Here is a 23,575-nt window from a genome sequence, read left to right as displayed (position 1 = left end):
CATATTGCACCTTTAATAAAACAAGGTAGGAAGGCATCAAGGCACTTCCTAATCCACTGTTAGCTCCTGGGATACCCTCATCTGATCTATTTTAGAAGGCAGCATAAGATGTATCCTTTGATATCCCACAATCGTGTGCTTCCTTTCTGTGACAGTTGAGCTAAAAAATAAAGATGGCGTCCGAAAGTTGCGGTTGGTGGTCGGTTTGTGTGTAAACGTACGTTTTTGATCAACGTTTTCCACTTTAATAGCCAGAAATTACTATTGTAGTAATTAAATATTCGCTTAGTTATCACCAAAGCTCTCTTTATTTTGATGTAGATCATTACACTGGCTCACAAGTATGTGAGATACCTTTGTACAGAAACGCTGCCCACTAAGTCAATGCGAGGCATCAAGTCAGCTGCCTATTTTTCTCGGACTCAGCCCATCTGTTGTTGTTCCCGGCATAATCCATGATAATTCCAGGCCGGCAGGTGGCAGTATCGCGCCTGCTCTGTGTTCTGTATGCCGCCCTACAGCCAGCAAAGAGCAGGACGTTGCGAATCACTCCGGGAAAATAAATAATACGAACTGAACATCAGCATCCCGGACAAATTGGTCTTCTTACATGATGACTGTTGAGTGAACACTAGACGAGCGTTATCGGCTCCTTTCACCGACACATTGGTCTGTTTCACGCGAATACAGTCACATCACCCGGAGCCGGTTCAGTTGTGTCAGTCACCCATGAGAAGTGAGTGAAGTGAGTGTGTGGTTCTGATCCTCAGGGATGTGTCATGGCATCGGTTCGGGTGGCAGTGCGGGTCCGGCCCATGAACAGACGGTGAGTGCGTGTTAAACACACAAATACACCAGTAAACATACACATAAACATGGTCGCGTGAATGTCGAAACAGCTGCGGAGGGAAACACAATGACACTAGTAAAGCAAAATATTATTAAACCCATCTTAAAACTAGTGGGCTGTATTTATTATCATTATTAACATTAAATACATTATTAGTATTCCTTTGAATTATTTCTGTTTTATTATGATTATTTTTATCCATTGGAAAGTTGACATGACGCAGGGCAGATTCGAACCCGACTGTCCCTGACACGACGGTTACCCGCTGCGCCATGACTCTGACCAAATCTGTGTGCGTCATAGGCACTTTCAGAGTCAGCATGTCCTTAATATTATGCAGATAAGTGTGATTTGATACTGGAGTGTGAACCAGATAAAATGACACACTTCTTTGATTTCATACTGTCTGGCCTTGAAAGTGAACTCTGATCTCTTTTTAGTCCATTAATGGGGTCTCGGTTCACCAACTTTGCCGGGAGACTTGTTTTTTTGGATCCTGGATCTAATATACATTATCATAATAATTTTCTAATATTTTGTTATAATTATTTTGTGTTTTTCTTCTTCTTCTTCTTCTTCTTCTTCATAATAATAATAAAAATAATGGTCCATTATTATGATGTAAAAAATATCTAATTCACTTAAGCGTCTCAATATTAAACTTTAAAGTATTTAGAAATATTATAATATGTAATTTAGTTGTCTAATTTCTGGTTAGCTAGGTGTAATTTACTAGTCTATTTAAAGTCTATTTAAATTCATCAGATCAAAAGTGAACTGAATGGAAAATGCTCTTATTTCTCTTTGATTTTATACTGTCCCTGGCCTTGCAACCAAATATAATATTTGTCTAATAGTAATGATAATAATATATTATAATAATACTTATTATAATTATTTTATAATTATTGGTTTTGCCTTTAATTGACATTTACAGTGTATAGATATTAATTAAAGTATTAAAGTAATGTGAACGTCAAGCAATCATTAATGAGAATTATAAATAATCTGTAAAGTAAGACTGAGAATTTATGGCACTATATGCAAACTGTATTATAGAAGAGCAGAAATATGTGTTTTATTTTATTTAGTATTTTGTTCCTGTGTTTCATTCAGATATTATACAGTAGTGTCCAAAAGATTTACTAAAAAATACTAATACTGTGAATTTTTCATTTCAAATGTTTTTTCTCTTAATCATTATGCTGATTATTTGTAATGAAACACATTTTTAATCAGTAAAATCAATTTTTTAACTCTATATATTCTGCTTTCCATCTAAAGCATCAAGTTGACGATAGATTCCTGGTTTGATCTGTCAGTTGCTCTAAATTAAATCGTCTCTGGAGAGAGTAAATGCCTTAGGACTTACACAGATATACACTGTGCGTCAATAATAAATGAAGTGCATAAATATATGTTTTATTAATGTATTATTGATTTTTGGCACAGGGAGAAAGACCTGTCTGCCAAATGCATCATCGAAATGGAAGGCAACAAGACCACCATCACCAACTTAAAAGTATGTTCAGCGACTCTAAATGATTGAGTTCCACAGATGAAACTGTCATTATTAGGCTCATTATTGTGTTGTTTTTTACATCAGATACCAGACGGAGTGACTGGAGACTCTGTGAGAGAGAGAGCAAAGACGTTCACATATGATTTCTCTTACGACTCATCCGACTGTAAAAACGCCAGCTTTGTCTCACAGGAGAAGGTCAGAGGAAATATGAACAGACTGTCTGCTGAAGATTGTATAATTATATGAAGATTGCAGTAATTTGTTCATTAGCTGTTAGCAGTTAGTGCTCAGGCAGGGATGACCGAGGCTTAGGTATTTATGTGTTCATTAATAAATAAAATTAATTAGATAAATAAAACAGAAACCAGGAAAGAAACTGATTTTAGCCTTGATTTTCACTCGCCAGTTTTGTGGAAATTGCTGACAAATGCCCATAATTAGGAAGCAAATCGGTGCTGTTGCTGTATTATCGAAGACATGATCTGAGAGAAATGCTGATGCATCACTGATGCCCAATGCTAAATATTTGGACGTGTTTGCAATGACCTACAGCCAATGAGAAAGCAGGAGAAAGTTCAGGGGGAGGAGTCATAGACCTGCAACAGAGCATCAGCAAGCAACCATTCTCTCCTTCATATTCTTCTTTTTTTTCTGACCCTGTTTATGCATAATAAAAGAATCAGATCCGATTAGGAATTAATCCTCTTAGCATTTGTGTTTAGAAAGGTTTGTAACTTGCACTGAGATGTAACCACAGTCTTGGGTGTTGTATTGTAGAGGAAAAACTAAAATATTGGTATGGTTTCCCAGAGGCAGATGAAAACAAATCCTGATCTTAAATAAACTGTAAATGCCCAGCTATTATTAACCGTATAGTTGAGCTTAACAGTACATAGCTTGACTTTATGATTAGATTTGAGTGTTTTTTTGGTTTAGCTTTGTGTTGTTGCTTATAAAAATACAGTAATGTCACAGGCATGTTATGTGTGTGTTTTCAGGTGTTTAAGGATCTAGGCACTGATGTGCTGAAGGCAGCATTTGAAGGATATAATGCCTGCATCTTTGCCTACGGCCAGACCGGATCGGGGAAGTCACACACCATGATGGGCATCCCTGTAAGCTCTTCCTGTTTAAAGGATTAGTCCACTTTCAAATAAAATTTTCCTGATAATTTACTCACACCCATGTCATCCAAGATGTTCATGTCCTTCTTTCTTCAGTCGAAAAGAAATTAAGGTTTTTGATGAAAACATTCCAGAATTTTTCTCCTTATAGTGGACTTCAATGGACTCCAAACGGTTGAAGGTGAAAATTACAGTTTCAGTGCATACACTTATGCTGTATGTCCTACGCCTTCCCTATTCTACTTGCAAAAGGACTAAACTGGTGCTGCGTTCGTTCCGTAAGTTGAATAGGGAAGGCGTAGGACATACAGCGGAAGCGTTTTGAAGAATACGGAAAGCGGAAGCACGTGCAAGGCGATATTTTGTGTTTATAAAGCATATACAATTGTATTTTTTTCAAAAATGACTGATCGTTTAGCTAGATAAGACCCTTATTCCTCGTCTGGTATCGTTTAAAGCCTTTTGAAGCTGCACTGAAACTGTAATTTTGACCTTCAATCGTTTGGAGTCCATTGAAGTCCACTATATGGAGAATAATCTTGGAATGTTTTCATCAAAAACCTTAATTTCTTTTCGACTGAAGAAAGAAAGACATGAACATTTTGGATGACATGGGGGTGAGTAAATTATCAGGAAAATTTTATTTGAAAGTAGACTAATCCTTTAAGCTCTTTCAATAATACAAGTGTTTTTCTTTTTAGGTTTTGTCATTTCAAATTTGCTTTAGTAAATCTCTCAGGCAGTTGATTTCTACCCTCGACTGCTTGTGGAATGTTGAATGTTGGCTCTGAATCATGACTTGCTGTGCCGTAGGGTGATGTCGGGCTCATCCCACGGATCTGTGAAGGATTATTCAGCCGCATTTCAGGAATGACTCGGAGAGATGAAGCCTCTTTCCGTACAGAAGTCAGGTAAGTCATATGTGAAAATCCTGCACTGTGCGATAGCTAAAGCATGACAGTCAAATGATAACCACTCTTTACAGACACAGATTAAAGAGGAGATATTATGCCCTTTTACAAAGTCTTGATTTTGTTTTTGGGCTCTACTAAAATAGGTTTTCATGCTTGAATGTTCAAAAAACACATTATTTTTCACCTATTTGACATATTTGAGTCCATGTCAACGCACTGATTGTTGCAACACCTCTCTTCCCAGTCTGTCAGTAACGCTCTGTTTAGTTCCTGAAAAAAGAAAACCTGTTCTTACTCTTATGTTTTGGTTATGTTGGCAGCTATTTGGAGATTTACAATGAACGGGTGCGGGACTTGTTAAGACGAAAAATGGCAAAGACGTATAACCTCAGAGTCCGAGAGCATCCTAAAGAGGGACCCTATGTAGAAGGTAAGACCATGACTTCAACCTTATCCAGATCTCTGCAAATCAATGCATAATCATAAACATTGTATTAGTTTTACGATTCTCATACTGATTTCATTGATTTAACAGTCCTCTAATAAGAAAAAATTAAACATTAATATAAACAATCAAAACAATGGCATGTAGCCTTCTAGTATTGTTTAATTATTTTTCAAGTACTAGTTTAAGTAAATATGAAATAAAAATGGAGAAAATATTGAAATATAAATTACATGAGTACATATTGACATTTTAAGTGAATTTTAAGAACATTTTAAAAACATTTTAAGTAAAATTAAGTAAATATTAAATAAATATTGAGTAAATAGTGCGAAATTAAGTCAATAGTAAATATTGCAGTGCCATGTAAATGTGTAAATATTGCAATATTAAGTAAACACTGAGTAAATATTGAGTCAATGTTACAATATCATGTAAATACTGAGTAAATATTTATTAAATATTGCAATATTGAGTAAACATTGCAATATTTAGTAAATAGTGAGTAAAGTAAATATTGCAGTATTATGTAATCAAGTAATCTGAGTGAATATTTCAATATTACGTAAACATAAATACTGAGTAAATATTGCAATATTAAGTAAACATTGAGTAAATGTTGCATTATCATGTAAACATTGAGTAAACATTGACTAATATTGAGTAAACACTGAGTAAATGTTGCATTATCATGTAAATATTGAGTAAGTATTTATGAAATATTGCAATATTAAGTAAACATTGAGTAAACATTGCAATATTTAGTAAATAGTGAGTAAAGTAAATATTGCAGTATCATGTAATCAAGTAATCTGAGTGAATACTGCAATATTATATAAACATGTAAATATTGCAATATTAAGTAAACATTTAGTAAATGTTGCATTATCATGTAAACATTGAGTAAATATTGCAATATTAAGTAAACATTGAGTAAATTTTGCATTATCATGTAAATATTAAGTATTTATTAAATATTGCAATATTAAGTAAACATTGAATAAATATTGCAATATTTAGTAAATAGTGAGTAAAGTAAATATTGCAGTATCATGTAATATTATGTAAACATGTAAATATAGAGTAAATATTGCAATATTGAGTAAACATTGAGTAAATGCTGCAATATTATGTAAACATAAATACTGAGTAAATATTGCAATATGAAGTAAACATCAAGTAAATGCTGTAATATCATGTAAACATTAAGTAAATACTGAGTAAATATTGCAATATCATGTACATGTAAATGTAAATACTGTGTAAATATTGCAATATTATGTAAACATTGAGTAAACATTTCTTGCCGCTGTGAGTTCATACAGACGCTTCCTCATTGATTTCAGACCTGTCAAAGCACCTGGTGCAGAACTACAGTGATGTGGAGGAGCTGATGGAGGCAGGAAACATCAACCGCACGACAGCCAGCACCGGCATGAACGACGCCAGTAGCCGCTCGCATGCCATCTTCACCATCAACTTCACACAGGTGACTGTAGCGCATTACACATGGAACTGCACCTGGACTGTCTTGTGTTGTTGCCACAGAATGTTCATTTGCATACTTTTTGTTTTTATTCTCTTCTTCTCAGGCTAAGTTTGATGCTGAGATGCCGAGTGAGACGGTCAGTAAGATTCATCTGGTGGACCTGGCAGGAAGCGAGAGGGCCGATGCCACCGGGGCCACTGGTGTGCGACTCAAAGAGGGCGGCAACATCAACAAATCACTGGTCACTCTGGGAAATGTCATCTCCGCCTTAGGTGAGAGGAACTATTGTGCCCTATCGCTCTTCTTATGTATGAACATTTAGGTGCAAATGCCAGAACTTTCTTGAACACAAATGTAGTCTCTTTTAATTGGTATTCTGATGGCTCCTTCTGTCTTTATAGCTGATCTGTCACAGGAAGGAGGGAACAGTCATTTGAAGAAGAAGCAGGTGTTTGTTCCTTACAGAGACTCAGTGCTCACATGGCTGCTGAAGGACAGTCTGGGAGGAAACTCAAAAACCATCATGATTGCTAGTAAGTGAGCAATAATGTGACATGCATTCTTATGGACATTTCTAAATCTTTTGTAAAAATGTTTTAGTTCTTTTTACTTGGCCTTTTTAGATACACTACTGTTCAAAAGTTTGGGGTCAGTAAGATTTTTAATTGTTTTTGAAAGAAGTCTCTTCTGCTAACCAAGGCTGCATTTATTTGATCAAAAACGGTAACATTGTAAAACATTATAACAAATTAAAACAACTGTTTTCTACTTGAATATATTGTAAGAAGTAATTTATTCCTGTAATAGCAAAGCTGAATTTTTAGCATCATTACTCCAGTCTTCAGTGTCACATGATCCTTCAGAAATCATTCTAATATGATGATTTGATGCTCAAGAAACATTTCTGATTATTATCAATGTTGAAAGCAGTTGTGCTGATTAATGTTTTGTGTAAACCGTGATTTTTGTAACATTATAAATGTATTTACTGTCTCTTTTGATAAATTTAATGCATCTTTGGTGAATAAAATGATCAATTTTTTTAAAAGAATCCTACTGACCCCAAACTTTTGAAAAAATATCATGACTACAAAGAGTATTTCTGAGGAATATCACTACTGTGAGATCTTACCTTATTTGCAAATATTTTTCTACAGCTATATCGCCTGCGGACGTCAACTACGGCGAGACACTGAGCACGCTGCGCTATGCTAACCGTGCCAAAAACATCATCAACAAACCCACGATTAATGAAGATTCCAATGTGAGACTTATCCGTGAACTCCGGGCAGAGATCGCTCGGCTGAAAGCACTGCTCGCACAGGGAAATCAGGTCTGAACATGAACTTGCCAATTATTATTTACCCTAAATGATTATGAGCCTTTTAAATTGTAACTGCCTAGTAATCGTAATTTCTTACCTCAGTATCAGCTTTAATAATTCTTTTCATTTGCTATTATATTTTGTCATTTTCAGATAGCGCTGCTCGATTCCCCCACAGCGTTAAGTATGGAGGAGGAACTGCATCATAATGAAGCCAGGGTAACATACGCCCCTTCATAATCACATAGCAACAGCTCCTGTACAAGCTCCTCTCAGCTGATGCAGTCACACTGAATAAGCAGTTTCTAAATCTACTCATTGTCATGCACTCAAGCCCATAATGTGCTGGACAGCAGGCTACATTTTCACTAATACAGGGCTTGATGCTTACTTTCTTTCCAAGAAGAACATGTGCTCCTAATTTGAATAATTTTGTAGTGCATAAAGGATTTTAGGGTTGCTTTTCCTTAGTAAAGGGATATTTACAAGCAAAATTATTTAATTTATTAAATACAAACTAAGTACACTAGGTTTTTAAATAATTCTGCTTCAAACTGTATTTATTTGATAATTATAGAATTATGTATATTCTAAATATCAAATTAATTCCAGTTAGTTTATTTTGTAATTGAAATACCAATAATAATCAGAAAAAAATATGTTCTGCATAATGTGGGACTTTTAATTATAAACAAGTCCGAAATGCGCTGGGACTCTTATTTTGAAATGTCTTTAGCTGCTCATTCAAACATATGATGGAGATAAAATATGCATTTTAGTTGAATCATGCAATGTGATTTACTTAAGATTGCGGTAGTCAATTTACTGGTGTTTGCGCCATTATTTACCGGCCAAAAAATGTCCTAACCGTAGATCAGCCGCACAACTCTCCACTCCCATTGGCTCCTTTATTAGATTGCAAGACCTCTTAAAATGATAATTAATGCTTTTGTCATACCATTTAAGACTTTTTATGACTCTAAATAAAAAAAAAGAGACTTTTTAAAGACCCGCGGGGACCTACTTTTTATTCGCACAAGTAGTCCTAAATAATCAAATATATAGTTTACACACATCTATTTTAAATATGAGTGAAATTCTTGCACTGTCAAGCACTGTAGTAAATGCTGTGTGAAATTCTAAAATGAAGCCCAGTACACCTCATGATGAAATCAAATGTAGGTTTTGGGATATGAAACAACCCACGCAGTCTTGTGGATGTTTTTCTGTCGCAGGTGTTGGAGCTGACCAAGGAATGGACAAACAAATGGAACGAAACTCAGAACATCCTCAAGGTTTGTCGCAGTGAACACACACAGCTGCCAAACGAGCGTCTTGTTTTTGTCACCTCATCCACTGAGTGTTTGTGACGTGTGTGTTGAACAGGAAGAAACTCTTGCTCTGAGGAAGGAGGGAATCGGAGTGATCCTGGACTCAGAGCTGCCTCATCTTATCGGGATTGATGACGATCTGCTCAGCACCGGCATCATTCTCTATCATTTAAAGGTAATGGACGTCACAGAGATTGTGCAGTCAGTCTTAATTTTTACCTGCCAATACAGATAAAAGTATTCATCAGTCTATAGTTTACAGTAGAGTGTGCATTGAGTGAATGTGATTGGTTTGTGTTTGTTTACAGGAGGGAAGGACGTACGTTGGCCGTGATGATGCCACTAATGAACCGGACATCAGTGAGTGTTTTCATTGACTGAGCTCTCTGCTTCAGTTCAGTTACTGTTGAGTAAATGATGTCTTGATTTTCATTTTAGAGTGAACTATCCTTTTAAACTGTGAAGGTTTTAATAATATATTTAATTTTCAGTATTCAGAATTGCATAAATTCACAAATTACCCATGCAACTGTTTTGTCAATACTTGTTACTTCGCATTTAAAATAAAAAGAAAATGATTTTTCCTGTCATTCCAATTCAACGTCGTATGGATCATATCATGTAATTTAGCCTGTGTAAATGTTTTCTCTCTCTCTCTCTCTCTCTCTCTCTCTCTCTCTCTGTGCAGTTCTTCATGGTCTGGGTCTGGAGAGTGAGCACTGTCTGATTGAGAATCGGAACGGGACGGTCACTCTCATTCCTCTGAATGACGCTCAGTGTTCGGTCAATGGAGTTCAGATCACTGAGCCCTGCCAGCTCAACCAAGGTCACATATATATACCCCTATCTGACATTGAAAACTAGAATCTTATAAAATAAGGATTATCATTTATTAAGGCAAGACACTACAAGTGAATATAATCGGCATCTCTATACAGTCCCTCCAGTTTTTTGCATCCGTGACCACTCAGTACAACGCAAAATCAACAAAATGTAACTTTTTTTGTGATCCTGCATAATTAATTTCACTGTAAAAGTGGGAAAATTGGGACGATTGGGAAGTTTCCATAGATTGTTTTCAAACATAGGCTGTCAGAATTTGGTAAGAGACCAAAATAAACAAGCTTTATGGATTTTGTTTGTTCTTTGTATCATGTATGACTATTGTGCATCTAACATAATACATAATATACCATTCTAATTATAAAATATATTATCGCAATTTTTTCCCCAAATTTCTGGAAGTTACCACCACAAAATCATTTTGGTAATTTTGATTGCAAAAATCACACACACAGACACACATCTTGAAATCCTGGTGGGACTGACTTTGCATATTTTTTTAATCACAGTACAAGACAATTGTTTTGTATTAAGTTTAAATATGCAAATGAAGCATTATCCAATTAGATATGCACGAATTTGCATACATTTCCAGTACAGAATTCTGAACATTGGATAAAGCTAGGCTCAGAATTATTGGTTAAATTTGGTGACATATTAGAGTAATAAACTCTTAAATGTATATTATGTTTTTTCCCCTCACTAGTGTGAAAGAAATGTTATGAACGCAAAATAGCCCAAAATATCAAAAATGACCAGTGCATGAAAAAGCAATAGTTTTGCTTTAGTGTCTTTCCTTAAACAGCCGTTTAATTTGTGCATTTGTGTTTCTCAGGTGCTGTCATTCTCCTCGGCAGAACCAATATGTTCAGATTTAATCATCCTAAAGAGGCAGCTAAACTACGAGAAAAGAGAAAGGTGAGAGAAATTCACACATGAAACTTCAACGTCAGACACACGTGTGTTGAAGTCGGCATGAAACGAAAGGTGCGATAGTATTTCTTTCCCTATTTTGATGTATATCTGAGTGAATTGGCGACTTAACAAGAACAAATGTTGGGCGCGACTTTTGTCCATTGGGAATTGATTGGATGCTTGTGATTTGCGAATAGTGGGTGAGTGACAGGTTGCCCCGCCCTCTCGGCATTAAATGCATCATCAGAGAAGAGCTGCAAGAGCTTTAATATTTTAAAATCTTTAAAGGGATAGTTCACACAAAAATGAAAATTTGATGTTTATCTGCTTACCCCCAGTGCATCCAAGATGTAGGTGACTTTGTTTCTTCAGTTGAACGCAAATTATGATTTTTAACTGCAACCGCTGCCGTCTGTCAGTCAAATAATAGCAGTGGATGGGAACTTCAACTATAACAGTAAATAAAACTTGCTTAGACAAATCCAAATGAAACCCTGCGGCTCGTGACGGCACATTGATGTCCTAAGACACGAAACGATCGGTTTGTGCGAGAAACCGAACAGTATTTATATAATTTTTTACCTCTAATACACCACTATGTCCAACTTCGTTCAGCTTCCGGCTAGTGAGGTCTGATCGCGCTCTGACAACGGAAGTGATGTCTCGCGCTCATTGAAGTATATGGGCGAGACATCACTTCCGTCACCAGAACGCGTTTTTTGACCTCACTAACAGGAAGCTGAACGAAGTTGGACATAGTGGTGTATTAGAGGTAAAAATTATATAAATAATGTTCGGTTTCTCGCACAAACCGATCGTTTCGTGTCTTAGGACATTAATGTGTCGTCACGAGCCGCAGGGTTTAATTTTGGTTAAAGATTACAAGGGCAAATTAATTTAAAATGATGACGTGCACGGATGAATCATTTATAATAAACACTGTAATATTCCATAAAAAAAAATAAGGATTGTCCATTTTGATTTCATGGTGACTTTTTCCCTGTTCTCCAGAGCGGCCTCCTAACCACCCTGAGCTTATCCATGTCTGATCTTTCCAAATCCTGTGAAAACCTCTCCACGGTCATGCTCTATAACCCGGGGTAAGCCATCGCCTGTGTGCATATACATGTGCCTTAGAGCGAGTGGTATCTTCCTCCCCACGCCGCCTCCTCTTCCTCAGCCCTCATCCCTCTCTTCCTTCCCAGGAGCCTTCTCTTCCCTCCTCTCTCCATCCTCCTCTCTCTTCATGCTCTTCGGCGCCATTGCTGGTACTGCTGATGCCCAGTTCATTAAAACAACTGACAAAAAACACTAATTCAAACCCCGCTTGCCAGATCACCAGAGATCCTACCCCAAAACAGCCAATAGGGATGCATGATATTACCAGATATATACCAGATTGGTATTTACCAATGAAGGATAATGCACATATGTAGAAGTATGAATTGGGACAAGTATACAATGATGACCACCAACAGCCAGTAAAATGTAGTTTATACATAAGAGTTTGATATCATTAAGATTTTATTTATTGAAATTAATACTTTTATTCCGCAAGAACACATTAAATTGATCAAAAGTGACAGTTAAGTGACATTTATAATTTTACAAAAGATTTTTATTTCAAATAAGTGCAGTTCTTTTGATCAAAAAAATAAAGCATCAACATTGATGACAATCAGAAATGTTTCTTGAGCAGCAAATCATCATATTAGAATGATTTCTGAAGGATTGTGTTTACACGTTTTCAATTTTTTGAGAATCGTCCCAAATGTTACTCCATAATGATTGAGTTTCATCTAAATAATCCCCAGTGTAGTTTGATTTGGTCAGTAATGGATGAAAATAAAAATTAGTAAACATTAGTAAAAAGTACTAAACACATGCAACAATTTTGCTGTACATATTTTAATATTTCAAGCATGTATAATTATAGGTTAGACTAGGTTGTTCTAGTGAGAACACGTTTATAAAAATAAAAACAAGCTAAACCACAGATTTATTGGCTATAAACTTTTTTTTTTATATTGATGCATCCCTAATAAACAACAAAATGCATGTTGGCTTTTTGCATTGTATATAATATAAAAATGAGTTTTATGATGGTTTTGTTGGTGAGGTTCTGATCTGCGATCACGCATGATGATAACCCTTAACAGTTGTGTTGTCACGACGGATCATGAACCTGGGCGATGACCCACTACACCAACTTCATGTCATGAATGAAAGCCAACCACTTTCATTTTTTCACACCTAAGTGTTTATTTTATTTTATTATTTGTTGTTCACCCAAAAAATCTGTCATCATTTATTCTTTTGAATTGACTTCAGAATTCAGACTAATGGTTAGGATTTGTGCAGCAGTTTTTGGTAACATTTGCTCTTTCTGAACTTCTTCATGGCAGTCTCTTCACTGAAAAGGGTCCCATCTTTCTCAGGTAGAACCAAAGCACGACTAGTGTTCTCATGTTAACTGTCATGATTTATATGTATATTAATCATCAGTATTTGTTGGTTTAGTCTCTACACTTCTCATTCATCATGCTTATGAGGAGCACATCACCATCCTCATAACACTTTAGTTGAACGTGTGTGTCCATCTCTTTTTTTTTTTTTTCTTTTTTTTTTTAGTTGTGTGTTCTGCAGCATGTGCTTATAGTTGCAGCGCATGCCATGTGACTGCTGGATGCTCATAATAATGCAGACCCTCATCCCATGTGCTGGTGTGAGTTTGCCGTGTGTGTATGTGTGTGTGTGTGTGTGTGTGTGTGTTCTAAAGGATGGAAACTAATTATGTCTTATATGTCCCAGACTGGAGTTTGAGAGGCAGCAAAGAGAAGAACTGGAAAAACTGGAAACTAAAAGGTGTGTCTTGTGACTTATCAGCAATTAATATATGCAAAACACTTCAGTGAAACATGTAATTGACATAAAGCAGTCCTGCCCACTAATTTACATTTAACATTTTATCCAAATTACCTTATGCAAATATACAAAAACATTATTGTAAAGTGTTACTGATCATTTTGTTAACATTAGTTAACTACATTAGTTAACATGAAATTAACTACATTTTCAGTTTCACCCTCCACTGGTTGATTTTGGGCCCTGGCCTGTCCAATCACCATCTTTCCCTTTGTTTTGTTGTTGGTCCAGGCGGCTGATAAAAGAGATGGAGGAGAAGCAGAAGTGTGAGAAGGCGGAGCTTGAGCGCATGCAGCAGGAGGTGGAGTCTCAGAGGAAGGAGTCTGAGCAGGTGCAGCTGCGCATACTCAGACAGGAGGAGAGCCTGCGCAGACGCAGTCAGGACATCGAGAGCCGTCTAAGGGACTTGATCGCTGAGAAAGAGCGATTCCAGGTCAGACTGCATTTTTATGGTTGTCAATTTTAACAAGATGATAATATATTTCATTGCCATAATGCAGGAATTGTTCTGTTCTTCCCACTGATAAAATCATAACAGTTATTTATATAAACGCATTAGTTTGTACTTGGGTTGTCTAATCTCCAGCAATTTCCACACCAAGAGGCAAAATTCATCTCATCGAAATAATGCTTTCTTATAAACCATCTTTGAATGTCAAGGCATGTCTGTTTTTTGTTCAGGAGGAGAGACACAGAGATCAGAAGGAGCAGGAACAGCAGAAGCAGAGGAGACTTCAACCAAAGCAGAAGCTGGAGGAGAAGGAGGAGGTGGTGCAGGAGGAAGATCTGGAGGAGGATGAAAAGGCTCAGGCCCAGCGAGAGCGAGCAGAACAGACCGAGCTCTTCCGTGAGCTGGAGCGGCTCAAAAGAGAGCGGGAGGTGCAGGCCGTCAAACTCCAGCTAGAACGCAGGTGAAAAAGTCAAAAACATTTACCTGTTGCTAATGCCTGATTTGGAAAATATTCTATCTATCTATATCTATGTATTTATATGTCTCAGTATTACATATTAGCGTGAAAGCAAATTTAAAAATGCAAATCATTTATTTTTTTCTTTTGTGACTTAACTACAAAAATAAAATTAATTATTATTAGTAGTATAAATTATTTAATTTATTTAATATAATTATTGAATAATAAAATTAATAATAGTAGTGAATTGAATTAAATTATTATTTTTAATTATTATTATTATTATTATTATCACAACTACATAGTTATAATAATAATAATAATAATAATAATAATAATAATAATAATTATTATTATTATTATTATTATTAATTATAATAATAATAATTAATAACAATAATAACTATATATATATATATACACTAAGTATTCATACATTGTTAAATGTAGTGCTATGTAAAACATAAATTGTATAATCATATTTAATTTAACAAAATTTATATACATAATATTAGTATCACATAATATTAGTATATCTAATTATTTAATAATTATAATATAATATAATTAAATAATTAAAATGATTAAAATAACAATAGTAGTTATTTAAAAATAATAATTACTATGACTATATATATATTATAATTTAATTAATTACATATAGTTAAATGTAGTTTTGTGTAAAAGTAAATGTAACAGTTTTATCAGTTAAAGGTATAATCATTATTTTAAAATGTATATACATAATAATATTAGTATCAAATAATTAAAATAATTAAATTAGTAATAGTTACTCATTAAAAAAAAAATATATATATATATATATATATATTTAATATATAATATATAATATATAATATATAAATTTATTTTTTTTTTTTTGTTAAAGTTATAATCATTATAAAGTTATATTAGAAGTGTTATGTTATTTACATTTCAATTCTTTTAATATTGATATATTTGTATGGAGTGCCTACTTTTGAAACCATGTCGGAATTAATGTCTTCCAGGCGTCTGGAGGAGCGAGAGAAGGAGCAGCTGAGTCTGGTCGGGCGTCTGGAGGAGCAGCTGAGGGAGCGCAGCGAGGAGGCGGCCTCCCTGCTCACTCCGGATGAAGCTCGTCGACTGGAGGAGGAGAGACGGACGCTCACCGAGCTCAGGGAGGAGCTGCTCCGAGCAAAGGAGGCGCGCATTGATGGAGAGGAGGAGAGCGGGGAGGAGGCCCGGAGGAGCGCACAGGCACGCTATGAACATTTCAAGCAGATGCAGGTGGAGGAGCTGGGTTTGCTGGAGGAGACACTGATCCAGCAGAAGGACCGGCTGGAACGGGAGGTGGCCAATGAACGCACGTCTCTCGGCCTGCTGCTGCACACGTACAAGGACAAACGGAGACCGGTAAAGCTGGACGTATTTCAAAAGCACACTGAACCAAGATATATAACTTTGTGAACAGGCCTATTATTTGGGTATTTTCTACAGTGTTATCTTTAACTATTGTGATAAGACTTACATGCACTTACATACTGTTGAATATGGTAATGTTGTTCATTTTTATTTTCAAATATATATTTAATCTTGTGATGCAGCGCGACCTGTGTAGGTCAATTCACGAACAAATGACTCTTTTGAGCTGGTTCTTTTTTGTGAATCCTGAAACAACTGACTAATATGAGTCATAATAAATAGTTCAATAAGAAAAGTCAACAGTTTAAATCAGTCCAAAAAAGTGAATAATTGAAAGCATTAGCAGAAAGAATTTCTTTCAAATGTGAGTAAAAAGAACTTTATAACCAAATAACCAAAAAATAAAAATAACCAAAAGTAAATGAATATAAAAAATATTAATATTAAAATCTAATTGAATGGAATCTGGTGATTCACTGTGTCTCGTCCTCTTCTCCTCTCTGCAGGTCCGTGACATGATGGAGCGTGGCGTTCAGGACGTGTCCTCTCTGAGTCAGGAGGAGGTTCTGATCCAGCAGGCCGAACACAGGCTGCAGTTTAAAGAGAAACAGCTCCTATCTCTCCGTGAGAAACAACTCCCCGCCGTCTCAGAGGAGCGACAGAGAGCCAGCGAGCTCCTGGAAAGAGTGAGAGGGGGAAGAGGGTCTCCTAGTTTGGACAGAAGTTCAGAAGAAATGGACAAAGAGCTGGACGAGACTCTGTATCAGGTAACACTCTGGTTAAATGGGATGATAAAATGGGAAAAACAACTTGTTTAACTTGTTTAAACCCAAGATTTTCACCCTAAGAACTTGTTTTAGTAGTCGCATCTCAAACTTTCCTTTATCTTTCTTTGCTGTGTGCAGGTTGAGAAGGAGCTAGAGGAGAAGGAAGAGCGCTTGTCTCAGTACAGCGCGAGCGCCGAGCAGTTGCAGCAGCTGCAGCAGTCGTACGAGTTCACGGCAAACGTGGCCCGTCAGGAGGAGAAGGTTCGCAGGAAGGAGAAGGAGATCCTGGAGTGGAGGGAGAAACAGCAGCGGGAGGCTCTGGAGCAGGCGGTTGCGCGTTTGGAGAGGAAACACACGGCCTACCGCAGGAGCCTCAGCCTGGAGCCGGACACCGAAGGGCCCCGCAGGAGGTCACAGTCCGCACTAGGACAGAGCACTTCCAGGTTTACAGGAACACAAGACCTGGACCAGGAGAGGTGAGGAGTTGTTTTTTTAGGAGCACACTAACACAGGGGTTTTCAAACCTTTTGATGCTAAGGACCCTCAAATATGAATATCCTCTTTTGGGACCCTGTTCATAAATATAAAGGTAGCTGAGCTGTATATTTTTATGTATAAAAATCCATTTATACTGTTAGAAAATGATCAACTTTATTAATCCCATTAAAGGTGCTAAAGAGGATGTTTTGTTTTATACATTTTTGCAATATTACTTGAAACTGTCTTTACTAACTGATAAAAGACTATTTATTAGGTGCACTGAAAGGAATAATATTAATATACATCATCTGTGCACGAGGTAGGGCCTTAAAAACATCAGCGATCATCGTGTAAACGATTGGCCCTCTGGCTTGTCAATCACTGCCATGACATTCCTTGTGAGAGACAAGCGCGGCTGCGCTCTCCAGTAACTTTCCACACTCCACAGGCGCCGCATGCAATGTTTTTGTCAGGAGACAGGAGTAACAACTGCAGATTATGAGTTACCTGCGGTGGGTCCGACATAATGAATCCAAAAAAAATGACACAGCAAATGCCGGTTTTAAACACTCGTGTTCCAATACTCGTGCATGGGATTTGGGAGGCGTTCCTTTGAAAAAAAACTCAGTAACAGTCTTTGGATTCTCAGTCGACGAAAAAATCCTCTCTATCACCTTTAAGAACATTCTAAACCTAGGACCCCTTTGCGACTCCTAGGTGTCTCAGACATGAATGTGATAAATCTAGAGCTCTTATCCATATGATTTTGTTGTGGAGTTTTCTCAGGATGGAGCGAGAGATTGCCCAGCTGAAGCAGAGGATCAGTGAGAGTGAAGGAAGCGTGCGGAGTCTAAGTGTGAACGGGGAGGATAAGAACAATGTGAACCAGTCGCCTGTCAGCCCCATGCAGACCCTCCCTTCTGTACTGTCGATAGGAGATGAGAGGTGCACACACTGCTTGCTTGTGATTTGGTCAGAACTTTGATTTTTGATTGAACTGTTCCTTCCTAATCGCTCATGTATCCCTCAGGATAAATGCGTATATTGAAGAAGAGGTGCAGCGGAGACTGCAGAAACTGAACCTGCTGAACAGAGAGAATAACAACACACTCTCACTGTCCTCAGACTCACTGCAGGTATGTGACTACAGCTCCCTTTAAACTGAAACAACCATAGTCGAGACTAAAGGTAATGAGACACGGGGCAACTTTTGCCAAGCAATGTCACCAAGCGATGATGCTTAGGCACTTTCCCATTGAGAATGGGCAGCAAATTTCTATCTGGTTACTTTATATCGAAATTGGTTTCCCATTCTCAATGGGAACGTGCCCAAGCATCATCACTTGGTGGCATAGCCCAGCAACATTGCTCAAAAAGTTGCCCCGTGTTTCATCACGTGAAGAATTAAGTCCAAACTCTTTAAAGTCTTTTGCAGTTAACATGCTTTTTTTTTTTTTTTTTTGGGGTGACCCTGCTGCTCCAATGAGCAATTTTTCCCCAGTGGTCAATTTCCAATTTCTTGCCCTTAATTCTGCAATTTCTATAGTATTGCATCCTTCTCATGGGCATTTAATAATTTTTGACTTCTCAGTGTCATTTGAAACTCTTTTTTTTTTTGGCCCAGGTTTAAAAAACCTGCTTAATAATTATGCACATCTGAATATAAGGTGTTTTTTCATTTCCAGCCCTCATTAACAATTTTATATCACTTCTAGATGATTATATACAAAATAGTATATAGTAATTATTAAGATTGATGTGTTTGGAATTGGTAAAATTTGCTTGGAAATAAAGAGGATCAGAATATAAATATATATTTAAATAAATATATGTATGAAATAAGATAAAATCACATGAACAACTTAAATTAGAAATGAAATGTAACTAACTGAAATGAAATAAGTTGAAGTACTAAAATTACTAAACCTAAAACTGAAAAAAAAATAAAGCTAAAAAGATATGATAAAAATAGATAAATAGACAAAAATGACAAAAGCACATAAAATTATTCAAACTTTACAGCAGAAAAAAATGTTTACTGGCTGGTACAAAAAGTGTTTTTGGGCTATATAGCTAATTTGAGGGGTTGAATTTTTTCATAACTCATCCGTTTAAATTATATTAAGCCTTACAGTTTTGCATGATTAAGGGTGTGGCCACTTGAGTGACAGGTGGATTGCCGCTGCTGTCACTACTAGCCGTTTGTCTGCTGTCTATTAGCTCCACCCACGTCCCACCTCTTTGCCCATTTTCGGTTATCCTGGAGTGATGCGCTGTCAAGATGGCGATGGCCGGCTCCGCCCACTTTGGGCTTTAAAAATGCTCTTCAGAAACCTACGGGTGACGTCATGGACACTACGTCCATTGTTTTATGCAGTCTATGATTAAAACCTACAGGATTGTTTTTGGCACCAACTCAGTTGTTTGACTCTACAGGAGGAGGAGCAGGATAGTGACGGTAGCTCTGTTAGATTGACGGATGAGGTAAGCACAGGACTCTATGCCAGCTGAGTGGACCGTGATTTGCATGATCCAGCCTTAATAATTTGCATATCGCTCGCTCACAATCTCTGATGTCAGTAGATTGGGTCTTTCCTCTGAGGTTTTCCACTTTGGGAGCATGCAGCCTGCCCACCGATATCTTGCACAGATGCATTTTCACCTGTTTTTGCTCTCTAGCTATGTTTCCATCCGCTCGCCGCGATTTTGCCAAGTAAGACATGCTCTTGGATCAACATCTTTTGTTGATCCTGGAATAACATTCCTGTCCAAAAACATAGTCCTAACCCTATCCATAACTTCTCCCTAAAATCAGAGGGAAATGATGAATAAGACGCAGATGTAGAAGCACCTAACCCTGGCTGTAAGCTTAACAGTGACATAAACTCTAAACTTGTCCCTCAAATCTGATTGGTTGATTGGTATGTTGTTTCAGGAGAGTTTTTTCTGCACACTCTGAGATGCTAGTCATTTACGATATATAATAAAGAGCCACAGCTTCCTTGATTGCAGCAACTTCCATTTTTATTACAGATATTTCACGGCAATTTCAGGAAGTGACTAATTTATTCTCTTGAACACATGGGATGGAAGCTCATGCAATATTCCAGTTAAATTCACAACTTTGGATGGAAACCTAGCTATTGATGGGAAATGACAAAAAAGTGCTTGCTTGACCCCTGAAATCAGCTTCTTTAAGTTGTGTTAGTAATTTTGTGACCCTAATAAACTTTCAATCTCTCAGGACAACGATAAAAAACGCATCGATCTGCGCAAACTGAAATACGAGGTATGATCTTACGGTATGGGTTTAGGAAATGTTATTTCATTAGCATGTTTTCTGACCATCAGTTGCCGTCTTTCCACAGCGAATGGTGTCCATTCCTCTGGATCCGAGTCCAGAGAGTCTTAAGGATCCGGTGAAGATCAGCATTCCGCGTTACGTCCGGTGCGGACAGGGCAAAGACGAACACTTCGAGTTTGAAGTCAAGGTTTGTCTGCGTTTTATACAGTCTCAATCAGTGCATTAGAACAGTTGAATTGACCATCTGGTGACCTCCAGTAAATGAAAAATCTCTGAAAATCCTTGATGTTTAAGATATGGGGTTTTGCATTTGTTTTCAGATCACTGTTTTAGACGAAACGTGGTCGGTGTTTAGGAGATACAGTCGTTTTCGGGAGATGCACAAATCTCTGAAGCTGAAATATCCAGAGGTATGACTTACATGTACATAATGGAAACATATGTGACACAACAAGCAGAGCATGACGCTAGCAATGGCAAGGTTCGATTCCGAGAGGATGCACATACTGATGAAATGTATACCTGGAATGCATCGCAAGTTGCTTTGGATAAATGCATAAATATAAAAGATTAAAATAATTTCAGATCAAATTCATGTATGTACCTTTTCAATTTTTAATGATTTTTATTATTTTTTATAAATGTATTTCAATCCAAAATAATTATTAATAATCATTTTTAGGACCATCAAATTTATTTATTTATTTATTTTTTGCATTATTTTCATGCAATAAGTTCTGGATAAATGCATAAATGCAAAATATTAAATTCACTTTAGATCAAATTTGTGTAACCTGTTAATAAAAATATATATAAAATATATATATATATATATATATATATATTTCATCAAAAAAAATCAATATTTTGCTTAACAAAAATTTAAGCACATTTTTAGGACCATAAATTATTATTATAATTATTATTTTTTTTCATTATTTTCATGCAGTAAGCTTGCTGTTCTGGATAAATGCAAAAGATTAAATTCATTTTAGATCAAATTTATTCATGTAACCTGTCATTTTTTTTTTTTTAAACAAATTATCATTATTTTCTCTTAAATATATTCCACACCAAAATAATTCTATATTTTAGGAAATTTTTAGGACCATCAATTTATAAAAAAAATTTCCCCACTTGATTTTGTGGTAAAATATGATCTAGACATGTTTTTGTGAGATTCACCCAACTATGGCATATTTTAATTCCTGAATGTCTTGTTCTAGCTCGCAGCTTTAGACTTCCCTCCCAAAAAGATTTTTGGAAACAGAGACGAAAGAATGATTGCGGAACGCCGGAGTCAGTTGGAGGTAATCAGATGTTGACTGTCATTCACCTTTGAATGAGAAACTTCTGAAATTTACAGGAGTTTCTCCTAATCTAAGATGCTGATGATGCCATTGTGTTTTCCCAGCAATACCTGCGGAACTTCTTCCATGTGATGATGACATCATCCTCCTCTTCTCCACTGAGAATGGACGAGTTTGGATTAAATCTCTCAAAACACGCCGTGTGCGACCTCTCTCCTTTCTTTAAGAAGGGAGTGTTTGACTACAGCAGTCACGGGACGGGCTGACACACACACACTCCACATAAACACTCATTGACATGCACTTTATGCAGCTCTCTGATACACACACATATACAAACTTTTCACTCACAGACAAAGACATTTCACCCTAAAATAAGAAATTATATTCTGCATTTAAAAAAAACATTGTGACATTATTTGCATGACAATTAAGCACATTTTACCTTCAAATTACATTGTTTTTATTTGTGAGATTTTTTTTTTTTTTTTGTCGTCTGGGGTGATTCAGAATTTGTGTTCTGTATTAAAGTTAAAAATTACCCCAAAAATTATTATAAAACCACTACCATACTTTACAATCAGTTTAAAAACTGTCATTTTGTTTTTTTGCGTATTGTCATGAAAATAATACCATAATGGAAACAATCCTAACAGTACAAGGTTTTGAAGTGAAATATGACCTGGTTTCACTCGTGTACTCATGAACACACTCAGGAACGTTGGAAATCAGGTGAAGCAGGAATGAAAAAAGATCCAAAGTAGATGTAAATAGTTTTGTTAGTGCCTTGTTGGCAGTAATTGAGCTATGTAGAGCTATACAGAAATATGGAGTTAATCTGACAACAGATGGTCATCATAACCTGCTTCAAACATCTTGTGTTTACATCGAGGACCATGAAGCCTGTTTCTGTGGATAAACAGGATGTCCTGTAGCTGCTACATAGGTTTGTGATTCACTTTAAATCATGTTCATGTTTAAGTTGCTGCATATAATGAATTGTCACTGCTTTACTCTGTACGTAAGAGTTTGTAACTGCCATTAATTAGGCCTGTGATTGGCTCTAATCCATATATACTCATTATTATCCATTATACTCATGCTAACATTTAGCAGATATGTTTTTTAATAACTACTAAGAAGTCAAAGCTCACAAAATGGCACATGTACTGTGAGCCAATGTCTTCCAGAAAAGAAAACTAATGCATGTGAATCAGAATGATCGTCCTGCTCACTGCCCTGGACGGAGTTAAAGGGCTTTAAATGTAGAAAATATGCTGTCATTTGAACTCTAAAGAAGATTAATGTTCAGCACTAAAAAGCCATATGTATATGCAGAATGTATATGTAAATGTATTGTACACTTGATCTGTACAGAGGAGCTTGTTTTCGTGATGTTTGGTGGAAAGGGATAGTACTGCTATATTAGCCGCTAGGATTTTCTTGAGGTAGTTGGACTGTAGAACTGGACTTGTACTGAGAGAAAGATGTATACATTTTTAAAACAATATTTTCATTTGATTTTTTTTTTTATTTCTGAAACTGAATGTAATTGTGAGTAACATGATTTGGTAACTGTTTAGCACCATATTAAATTCATGGTTTATTTATGTTTGAGTACATTTGTCAAACAAGCTTTTGCAAAAATACAGTTTGTTGATGCAACATTTCAGTGTAATCATGTTCGTACAAGTAAAGCAGATCCTTCAAAGCA

At 36.4% G+C, this 23,575-nt stretch overlaps 1 protein-coding gene across 6 annotated transcripts; it reads left to right on the top strand.

Moving 5' to 3' along the window:
- Positions 1-516: 516 nt before the first annotated feature.
- Positions 517-23,572, top strand: kif16ba (kinesin family member 16Ba). 6 transcript variants are annotated; one of them, XM_067402634.1, is made up of 33 exons: positions 517-826; positions 2,303-2,372; positions 2,457-2,570; positions 3,374-3,490; positions 4,313-4,410; positions 4,734-4,843; positions 6,205-6,347; positions 6,451-6,619; positions 6,749-6,880; positions 7,505-7,680; positions 7,825-7,890; positions 8,907-8,966; positions 9,058-9,177; positions 9,311-9,362; positions 9,691-9,828; positions 10,681-10,763; positions 11,772-11,860; positions 11,966-12,028; positions 13,166-13,198; positions 13,572-13,625; positions 13,917-14,118; positions 14,367-14,596; positions 15,607-15,991; positions 16,507-16,767; positions 16,906-17,243; positions 18,034-18,192; positions 18,278-18,383; positions 19,684-19,731; positions 20,492-20,536; positions 20,616-20,738; positions 20,872-20,961; positions 21,778-21,861; positions 21,966-23,572. In XM_067402634.1, exons 1-33 carry the CDS (start codon positions 780-782, stop codon positions 22,125-22,127), a joined length of 4,167 nt encoding a protein of 1,388 aa, XP_067258735.1. In that variant the 5' UTR covers positions 517-779; the 3' UTR covers positions 22,128-23,572. The 6 variants fall into 6 exon arrangements, with proteins under 6 accessions (XP_067258735.1, XP_067258734.1, XP_067258737.1 ...); XM_067402633.1 differs by having other exon boundaries at positions 18,025-18,192; positions 21,966-23,570; XM_067402636.1 differs by lacking the exon at positions 11,966-12,028 and having other exon boundaries at positions 21,966-23,571.
- Positions 23,573-23,575: the final 3 nt, after the last annotated feature.

The sequence above is a fragment of the Chanodichthys erythropterus genome, chromosome 12 (genome assembly GCF_024489055.1).
Source record: "Chanodichthys erythropterus isolate Z2021 chromosome 12, ASM2448905v1, whole genome shotgun sequence".
NCBI classification, from domain to species: Eukaryota; Metazoa; Chordata; class Actinopteri; order Cypriniformes; family Xenocyprididae; genus Chanodichthys; species Chanodichthys erythropterus.
This window is presented reverse-complemented; position numbering and strand designations above follow the sequence as displayed.

Coding starts and splice junctions, on each gene's coding strand:
- kif16ba (XM_067402633.1), top strand. CDS start 780: ATGGCATCGGTTCGGGTGGCAGTGCGGGTCCGGCCCATGAACAGACG. Junction 7,681..7,824: donor TGCTCGCACAGGGAAATCAG/GTCTGAACATGA, acceptor TGTCATTTTCAG/ATAGCGCTGCTCGATTCCCC. Junction 16,768..16,905: donor TGGACGAGACTCTGTATCAG/GTAACACTCTGG, acceptor TGCTGTGTGCAG/GTTGAGAAGGAGCTAGAGGA.